Source organism: Triticum urartu, chromosome 6A (genome assembly GCF_056163025.1).
Source record: "Triticum urartu cultivar PI428250 chromosome 6A, HENAU_Tu73, whole genome shotgun sequence".
NCBI lineage: Eukaryota > Viridiplantae > Streptophyta > Magnoliopsida > Poales > Poaceae > Triticum > Triticum urartu.
Window position 1 is genome coordinate 2,464,273 of NC_141878.1, and position 10,294 is coordinate 2,474,566.

At 45.0% G+C, this 10,294-nt stretch overlaps 1 protein-coding gene across 1 annotated transcript; it reads left to right on the forward strand.

The window, feature by feature from the left end:
• The first annotated feature begins 8,286 nt into the window (after window positions 1-8,286).
• Window positions 8,287-9,738, forward strand: LOC147962935 (uncharacterized). Its single transcript, XM_087529360.1, has 2 exons — window positions 8,287-9,265; window positions 9,346-9,738. The coding sequence occupies exons 1-2, from the start codon at window positions 8,888-8,890 to the stop codon at window positions 9,580-9,582; spliced, it is 615 nt and encodes a 204-aa protein (XP_087385486.1). The 5' UTR covers window positions 8,287-8,887; the 3' UTR covers window positions 9,583-9,738.
• The last annotated feature ends 556 nt before the right edge of the window (window positions 9,739-10,294 follow it).

A 10,294-nucleotide genomic window follows, 5' to 3' on the forward strand; every position in this document is an offset into this window, starting at 1 on the left:
TGAGCTGGTAATGGCGTAGGCGGGGTGGTGGTCTACGCACATGGTTGTTGATGTGTGGTTATTGGTGTGCTCTCGGCCGGCTTCAGACGAATAAGATTCTTCGGCCATAGCAGCACCCAACCCTTGTAGCTTCCAATCCGCGGCGGGGTCTCGTCGTCCTCTCCCACATGCTGTATTGAAGGCGGCAAATGCTCGTGCCTCGATTTCACACTGGACAAGTTAACTCTGAAGTGCCCAGCGGGGATCGGGTGGTTGTGGAACGTGGGTTGCAAGGGGTTCATTATCATCCCCTTTCCCGCGTCCACCTTCTGGCCTTTGATCAAGTAGAGTATGGTGCACGGGGTTTCTTCGGCCTGCAAACACATGTCTGTGGCGTAAAACATCCGAAAGGCAATGAAAATGGAATATTCTATGTTGGTGCGACATGTAATTACCGTGCGGGCGTCGAGCTCAGCCAAAGACGAAGGCCCACCCAGCGCGCCAGAGACTGAGGACGGGCTGCTATGAGCGGGAGCGACTACGAGAGGAGGCCCGGTTGCGTGAGAAAGTGATGGTGTGGTAGTGTTGTTGTTCACGGAGTTGCTCCCGACGAAACTGGGCAACGGGAAATCATGTACCGTCTTGTCTGGATTTTCCTTTGTCCAGTTGATGATAGATGGAACCAAGTTAGTAGCGAAATCATTTCTGCAGGCAGTTACAGCTGCATTGACTGCCTGCAGTAGGAACTCATTTTTCTCCTCGGTTGTTTTTTCGCGTCCTTAGCTGCTTTTTTCTCGACCGCAAGCTTCACCTTCTCGTCGATGTCTGCTTGACTAAAATTCTTTTTCTGCCTCTTCGCCTCCGGGCCCTCGTTGTAAAACACCTTCCACGTGGCGCCGTCTCTAGCGCCGTGCACATGCACTACAAAAAAAGACACATCTGTGACATTTTGGGCCGAAAGAAATTTTTTTGTCATACATATGACACTTCTATAACGACGATAATTGTGACAAAACCCGGTATCATCATAGATGTGGTGGGCTCCTACTTCTATCACAAAAAATCATGACAGAAAATGGGCTTTTCATGCTGGGCGGGCCGGAGATGCAGTTGCATGACATTCTTTGGGCCGTCCATGACGGAAAAAAACCATGGTAGAAGCGAGGGCGAGGAAAATTTCGGGGAGTTCCCGGTTACGGTCGGAGGTCGGGGGCCGAGCGATCCGCATTTCTCTCGTACACGTACGCGCATGTGTGCGAGGCGTTGGCTCTAACTGAACCTGAGCGAGGCATTGGGCTCTAACTGAACCCGAGCGATTGCACTGCAGGCTACGCGTTACTGAACTCGAGCGATCGATCGATTGCTGTTAACTGAACCCGATCGAGCGATTCCTTCGCTACTGCTGCTAACTGAAGCCGATCGATGCTGCCTCTGGGATGAACAGTAAGCGCTGCGGGGGGGGGCTGATAACCCACAAGTATAGGGGATCGCAACAGCTCTCGAGGGTAGAGTATTCAACCTAAATTTATTGATTCGACACAAGGGGAGCCAAAGAATATTCTCAAGTATTAGCAGCTGAGTTGTCAATTCAACCACACCTGGAAAGTTAGTATCTACAGCAAAGTGTTTAGTAGCAAAGTATTATGATAGTGGTGGTAACGGTAACAAAAGAGTAACGAAAGCAAAGTAATGTTTTTGGTATTTTGTAGTGATTGTAACAGTAGCAACGGGAAAGTAAATAAGCATAAACCAGTATATGGAAAGCTCGTAGGCATTGGATCAATGATGGATAATTATTCCGGATGCGGTTCATCAGGTAAGAGTCATAACATTGGTTGACACAGAACTAGCTCCAATTCATCAATGTAATGTAGACATGTATTCCGAATATAGTCAGACGTGCTTATCGGAAAGAACTTGCATGACATCTTTTGTCCTACCCTCCCATGGCAGCAGGGTCCTTTGTCCTGCCATTTATTATCTTTTGGGTCTGCTACTAGCCTTTTCAGACTACTATGGATGTTTTATGGTTGGGGATTCTCTAAACTATCTCATGCAGTCTGCTGCTTATATTTTGTGTCAGTATTATTATGTGATACTATGCTTGCCCTACTCCTTCCCATTGTTTTATCATGATTACTTACATTAATAAGAACTGGAAAGTACTCTGCTGGAATGTCAGAGGACTGAATTCTGAAGTTAGGCAGAGGGCTGTAAGAGCTAAAATTGAAGAGAGCCAGTGTTCTGTTGTCTGCTTACAAGAAACTAAATGTGATTTCTTTGATCAAAGGTCTAGTAGGAAGTTTTGTCCTACAAGATTCGATAATTTTGTGTACTCTCCTTCTGTGGGTGCTTCTGGTGGGATCATTGTCTTATGGTGTTCATCTGCTTTGTTTGGTACTCTCATCGATCTGCAAAGCTACGGGATTGTCATACATTTCTCCTCCACACAAAATAACCAAACTTGGACCTTGGTTAATGTCTATGGTCCATGCCAGGGAGAGCTTCGAGATGCTTTTGTGCGTTGGTTATATCATATTCAAATCCCACAGGATGAACTATGGTTATTCCTAGGGGATTTTAACTTCATTAGATCACTGCATAATAGAAATATGCCTGGGGGTGACATTAATGATATGTTTATTTTTAATGAAATCATTGGCAATCTTGGCCTTATTGAGTTGCCTCAAAGGGGAGGTCATATACCTGGTCAAATATGCAAGAAACTCCCCTTTTGGAACAATTGGACTGGTTCTTTACAACTCCTTCTTGGACTGCAGAATATCCCAATACCATGGTATACCCATTTGCCAAAACTACTTCTGATCATGTGCCTTGTGTGGTCTCAATCTCCACCTCCATACCAAAAGCTAAGGTTTTTCGTTTTGAAAACTACTGGGTTCATATGCCTGGGTTCATGGAGTGTGTTCAAAGATCCTGGTCTGCCCCCACAAACTTATCTAACTCTGCTGCAATCCTAACCCATAAATTTAAAAGGTTAAGGTCAGAGCTTAGGAAATGGCACACAGGTTTATCCAGGCTGAAGCTGTTGATGAATGCCTGCAATGCAGTTATCCCTGCTTTCGATAACTTAGAAGAAAGCAGGCCTCTGTTTAGACCTGAATTTAATTTCAGGAAAATTGTAAAGTTACACCTGGAAGAGCTTCTTCACCTACAGTACATTTATTGGAAACAAAGGTGTACCATCAGGTGGATCAAAGTGGGGGAGGAAAACTCCAAGTTTTTTCAAGCTATGGCAACAGAGAGATTTAGAAGAAATTCTATTTCTAGCTTAGTAAATGAGGATGGTGTGACCTTATCAACCCACAGTGAAATGGCTGGGCTTCTCTGGTCCTCATATAAGGATAGATTGGGAGTTACATGTGGAATTGACATGTTGTTTGATCTTAGGGCCTTGATACAGCCTGTCCCTGGATTAGAGGTCTTATCTGGGCCTTTTACTGAGGATGAGGTCAATGAAGTTTTGAAATTTTTACCTCTGGACAGAGCCCCAGGACTAGATGGTTTTACTGGTTTGTTTGTTAAGAAATGTTGGCACATAATTAAGGATGATTTCCTCAAGCTAATACAAGACTTTTATGAAGGAAGAATCTCCTTACAGAGTATTAATGGATCGCTTGTCACACTCACCCCAAATATCCTTTCTCCTGAGGGACCAAATGACTTTAGGCCAATCTCTCTCACAGATACTTGTCTGAAATTTCTGACTAAGCTACTGGCTAATAGACTGCAGAAGGTCAACCTCACATGCATCCATAAAAATCAATATGGCTTCCTTAAGTCAAGGTCTATTCAGGATTGCATTGCTTGGAGCTTGGAATACATACATCAGTGTCACGAGTCCAAAAGACCCATCCTTATCATCAAGTTGGATTTTGCTAAGGCATTTGATACTGTTGAACATGACCTGATTCTGCTGATGTTGAAATATAAGGGATTTGATGCAAAATGGATTGGATGGATCCAGGAACTATTGTCATCTGGATCTTCTTCTATCTTATTGAATGGTGTGCCTGGCAAACAATTTATTTGCAAACATAGTGTTAGGCAAGGGGGTCCTCTTTCTCCTCTTCTGTTTGTCATTGCTGCCGACCTTCTCCAATCTGTGGTCAACCAAATGTTGCAACAGTGACTACTTAATCTCCCCATTCCTTCTAATGACCCAGATTTTCCAATAGTCCAGTATGCAGATGACACCTTGTTAATCACCCAAGCTGGTGAAGTTCAACTTCTAGCTCTCAAGAAAATGTTGCTGGCCTTCTCCAAATCAACTGGTCTGAAAGTCAACTTTCAGAAGTCTTGCATTCTGCCAATTAATGTCTCACAGGAAGAAACTAATAGATTGGCTGCAATGTTCGGATGTCAGGTTGGGTCTCTTCCTTTCACCTATCTAGGTTTACCTGTGGGCACCACAAAGCCAAGGGTGCAAGACCTAGTGCCTGTGGTAGACAGAGTGGAAAGAAGACTCTCTGCTAGCTCCTCCCTCCTCTCCCAGGGGGCTAGACTGCAACTGCTAGAGTCTGTTCTTACCTCCTTGCTAATATATTTCCTTTGTAGTCTTAGCTTGCCAGCTGCTATCATTAATCAGCTTGAGAGAATTATGAGGCAATGTTTATGGAGGGGGAACTTTGATACACCTAAACAATCCTTAGCTGCCTGGCCAATGGTTTGTAAACCAAAAGATAAGGGAGGCATGGGTATAATAAACCTTGCAATCCAGAATAAGGCCCTGCTCACCAAACACCTACACAAATTTTACAACAAGGCTGATATACCATTGGTTTCCTTGATCTGGGACACTTACTATAATGGAGTGGTCCCTCATGCAACTATTCAGTGTGGATCCTTTTGGTGGAGAGATATCATGAAATTAAATGACATTTATAGAAATCACTGTATTATTACAATCAATGCTGGAAACAGCTCTCTCTTTTGGCATGATACATTGATCTTAGGTGGAAGCCACCAACCAATTAAAGGGAGATTTCCTAGGTTGTTTTCATTCACACTGGATGATAAGATCTCGGTCAGAAATTTCATTGAGGATTTTGATATCTCAACCTACTTCCAATTGCCATTATCCCAGGAAGCAATGGATGAACTGGTGTCTCTAAATTCTGATCTATCAACCCTACAAAGGAGGCCTCTTGAACCTGATACCTGGTCTTGGACACCTGGTAATGGTCAATACTCTGCCAAGAGTTTTTACATTATGGCCCATGCTCACCTACCTGACGATGATCCCTGTAAATGGATATGGAAGAGCAAGTGTGTTATGAAAATAAAAGTTTTTGCTTGGCTCATGCTTAATGATAGGCTCAATACGAGGGATATGTTGCTTAGAAGACATTGGAGGTCAGAGGAGGATGATAATTTATGCCCACTGTGTGTGGCCCATTTGCATGAAGACAGAGACCATCTTTTTTTCCGATGCTCTTTCAACACTAGAGTTTGGAATTATCTGCAGATTAACTGGTATGCTGGGCTAGCTCCTCATGAATGCATCTTGGCTGCCAAGAGAAGCTTCAGCCACCCCTTCTTCTTTGAAGTAGTTTACCTTGCTGCTTGGAGTATTTGGATCACGAGGAATGACAAGATCTTCAGGTATATTAGGCCAACCTTTGGCAGATGGAAAGCCAAATTCATCCATGACATTACTTTGCACTCTTATAGGATGAAGGCCTCGGTCAAGCAATCTCTCCTGGACTGGATTCATGCTTTGCCTTAATCATGTGGCACATGCTGTTGTATATTTGTATATTCGTACAGGTATAGGTAGGTTTCCTGTCACTTAGTTAGTCTTACCTTTGAACTCCTTTGTACTTGTTTTTTGCGCCAAGTTTTAATAAAAGGCTGTGGGGCTGTTCCCTCACAGTGTTCAGTCGAAAAAAATGTAGCTGGTAGGTCTCAGCAGTCAGGGGCAAACGTTTTTTCACGAAATATGGTGGCCCGTCCGGTGGGTCCCCGCTATCAGGTGGAGGAATAATTATTTTGCATATAATAAGGAGGCACTTCCTTGCTGCGGCTGTGGACCCAGCTGTCAGCCTCTCCACGTACAGTCCACGTCCGATGGAAGCCGTTCCTTGACCACGTTGACCATGCCACACCGAGAGCACCAGGGCGGTGGACGACGGCGAGGCCTAGGAAGGGGACGACGTACAGTCCACGTTCAAAGACAAGTATTTTCTGACGGGGGGAGTACAAGATTCGGGTCCATGAAGTAGCTTTACCTCTAACAATAGAAAAAAATGTGACGTTGGACCATCCGATCGAGAGGGCTGAGAGGTAGAAAATGATGCACATGCAGTGATGTAGCGAGCTGTGGAAGTAGAGCTAAGGCGGTTTCGAATGAAGATATACCTGAAGGTCACCGGGATGTGGATAGGTGGGCGACGGGAGGCCGGATTCGCCCACAGGCAATGACGAAGGGATCGGAGGACCTCCCGCGTCGGCGCTCGGCCAGAGATAACGGTGCGGCCGGTAGTGGGTCTCCTCCCTCGCTGTCGACGACGGCCTAAACGCTGCCCCTCCTCCCCTTCACCGGTGGAGGGGGATACGTCCGGATCTGTAACCAGCGGTGAGGATAGAAAGCCAGTGTTTTTTGAAGGGAGAAAGACAGTGTTACTACCCCTATCTTGTTTAGATCTGGAGAGGATGAGAGTTTGTGAATAGAGCAACCCTAGCAAGCAAGCGCGGAGGCTCCGGCCTATATATACGTAATGGGATAGTTTTCCTTTTTCACTCCATCAAAACAATCGTTTAAAATTGTGTACTAGTTCATGCCAGGTCACGGTTTTTTTAGTTGTTGATTGTTTTTTGAGATAGCTACCCGCTTGTTCCAAGTGGTGTTACGGTGTGCCAGGTCGCACTTTGTATCATTCAAGTCTGGTACTACAAGTCCCTCCATTAAATGAACAACCACCTCCTCATAAAAATTGTGAAAAAGCCCACGGCTAAAATTAGCGGAAACGTGGGTTGACCCAACATGCATTATTATTTATATTTTCTACTCCCTCCGTTCCTAAATATAAGTCTTTTTTACTAGCCACACCTAAGACAAGAATTTTTTTATTAGAAGTGAACCCCACATGTCATAGACACAAAAATTGTGGCAATATTCCCTTAGGCAAGCCAAAGTGTGTCTAACAATTTGAGCAACTCAGGTTAGGTAAGTGTGGCAAGTGTGGCAAGTGTGGGAAAAATAATGTGGAAACATAAGACAGACATAGTCACAATCCAAACAGCCCCGTAATTTTTTATGACATGCATGAAAATTTGGTTAGTTAAATTTTTAGTCAAAATTTGGCAAGGTGCATCGAATCAACACATGCAAGTATCAAAAGGAAAGTCACGGCATACATGCATGCGTTGTACTCCCTTCGTTTCCAAATATAAGTCTTTTTAGAGATTGCAACAAGTGACTACATATGAAGCAGAATATGTCTACTCCTACATACGAAGTATCCCATTTGAAATGTGTAAAAAAGACTTATATCGAGTGCAGTGCGTTGATGTGTCGCGTCAACTCGTACAAGACCGAGAAATTTGATTACTACAACGCCCTCTCCCTTGCGGACTGAGCTCCGGTGCCTTAACTGCACATGCCTTTGGCTGCATGACAGGAGGGCCAACCACCTGTTGGGCCCACCTGTCATAGACGCAAAGGCAGGAGCAGTAAGTAGAAGCTTTTGCTACACGCTATCCCTCCCGCACGAGGTGGACGGACATGAAGCAGTGGATTCGATACTGTAGAAGTAGGAGTAACATCATTGTTCGTCTTCTCGAAGAGGCGAAGAGCCAAGGGCAACCTAAACGTGGCAGTTGCGAACGCTCGCATGGTGCGGTTCCTTGGAGTACTAGCCAGGCTCTTGCATGAGACAAAATTGCTATTGTTTAACAATTAAACTCCATTATCCATTGGTTGATACTGATTCTGCATAGGTCCACGCGCTTAGCACCGTTTCCTCCTGGGGTCACCAATGTTTATTTGCTAATTAATAGCATTGCATGCAATGAACTAGCCATTGCAAGTCATTAAAAGCATGCACACCTCTCATCTCTTATTGGTTGATATGTTAAGAAACAAGAAACAAGGTAGAAGTTAATGCACCGCGCCTAAGTGTTTTGGGACTATTTGGTTTTCGTAAGAGGACTTACACACCTAGACGGAGGGAGTAGTATAGCCCTGTAAACCGGAAAGATGTATTTCCCTTTCTAGAGATTTCAACAAGTGACTAGACTACACCGTGTGCAGTACTCCCTCCCTTCCGGTTTATAGGGCTCAAATCTCAAATCTCATGAACCAGGCGTTTTGCGATTGGAGGAATGTATCTCGTACTTTACAAAACTACCCTAATTAAACTCATGAATTAATTACGTAGTTCTCTCGTTTTCCTCTCCGCCTTGGTCGCGGTGCACAATATTGAGGACTCCTATATGATTAGCCGCTCTATCTACATGCAGGACATTTCAAAGCATCCGGGCCCACGTGCCATCCACCAAATCATAGCGAGGTGCTACAGTCGAGACTCACCTGTCACCCCGGTGTGGCCGTCATGACCCGTCATATCACAAAACCCAAACCTTTACCAGCAGTGGTAAGGTGGCCTCCAAGTTAGACTGGACAAAGCAACCATCATTTTGCTGGAATGCTCGTTCAAGCCCTTTCTTCCCTTTCTTGAAGAAAACCTCACTCCAGGCTACTCACTTCTGCCATTTTTCTTCTGTACCGACGAAGGAAAGGGGGGCGAATCAGTAATGCTGCTATATTTTCATTCCAAGAATCTTCTTTTTGCGAAGCACCGACCGATTCTCACATCATATTCTTTTCCCGTTTTCATTGCGATTGTGGTTTCCTTTCGATTGATTTTTGTTTGTCAGTTCATTGATGGATCCTGGAACACTAGGCAAAGAGTTGCCGGCGGACAACCCACTGGAGACAGCGATCTCCAGGATGCGAGCACCGACCAACGAGTTGACAATGTTGGCGGGCCAACCCATGGAGACAAAGAACTCAAAGAAACAAGCACTGGCCAAAGAGTTGAGGACGTTGGCGGACGAACTCCTCAAAGAAAGTTGGAAGAACAGCAAGGGCACCACCGTGCCTACCCTAGGAACTCTGATTGCCACCTTTGTGAGGCTCAAGACCAAGTTTGAGGAGATAGTCGCCGTTGAGAATCAGTATTCCCCTGGCAAGGTGATGGCCCCCATCGAGGACGAGGAGATGGCCCCCGGAGGGATGGGATCCCCCGGTGATCTACACAAGGTAAAAAATAATGGCTTATTACCATAGTTGAGGTTTTTGATTATTTGCAATGTGCTTGCTAATATGTTAGAGTTGTGCAGGTGCCAGTGGACATCCTTCATGATTCTGATGTCATGGCCCGTCCTGTTGGCATCGCCCCGGACATCGATTCCGATGCCGCTGTCTATCCTATGGACATCGGCCCAGAGATCGATTCCGATGTCGCGGTCAGTCCTGTGGACATCGCCCCAGAAATCGATTCCCATGCGCTGTCCGTGCTGTGGTCATTGCCCGAGAGATCGATTACCATAGTTGGTCATGCTAATCCTCCAGGGTAGTTTGAATTGCCTTGTGTTTAATTACCAGAACGATGCGTGTTATCAAACCATCTAAGGGCTACTGCATTGTCTTGCGTGGGCGGATCTTGCTACTTTTGTTTGATAGTGAATCATGCGATGAATCATGCGAACCCTATCCGACTTATGGAAACAAATGTATCCTCACCAGCTTTTGATGTAATATATGGCATGCTTAGATGTAAGTTTGAACTGTTTATCATATCAGCAGGGCTTGTTTGTTTATTCTTCGTGTTGTAGGCTAGCTACTGTGCGAGATATAGTACTTGCAAAACACTCACCGAAGAGAAACGTTGGGGCTGATGAGCTCGTGGTACGCTTGTACTTATTCCTCGTCGATCAACCAATGGCCCTAGCTCCTAAAATTGTAGGCTTAGCGATCGATCAGACAATAGTCGACATACATTCAGGCCTCATTTGGTTCATAGGGTAGGAAAATCGTTACAAAAGTACAGAGAACGTGCAACACAAAATCATAGCAGTGCAGAGACGCACTCCCTCCGTTCTAAAATAGATGACCTAGGCGGGCTAGTTTGACCTAGTGGGTTTCAATGATATGACATGGTACAATGCCGTCCAGTCTTCGTGTGTGGTAGTAGTATTGCGGGTACAATACGTTTTCTTGAAGAAGCGGAATTCAACGAAGTCATGATGGTTCTTTCGTCCGAACAACTTACAGTGGGAAAGGATGGGC

What these genes read in the sequence shown, in the direction of transcription:
- LOC147962935 (XM_087529360.1), top strand. Translation starts at nt 8,888, where the DNA reads ATGGATCCTGGAACACTAGGCAAAGAGTTGCCGGCGGACAACCCACTG. An exon ending in CCCCCGGTGATCTACACAAG is followed by an intron (nt 9,266 to 9,345) that starts GTAAAAAATAAT and finishes AGAGTTGTGCAG; the next exon opens with GTGCCAGTGGACATCCTTCA.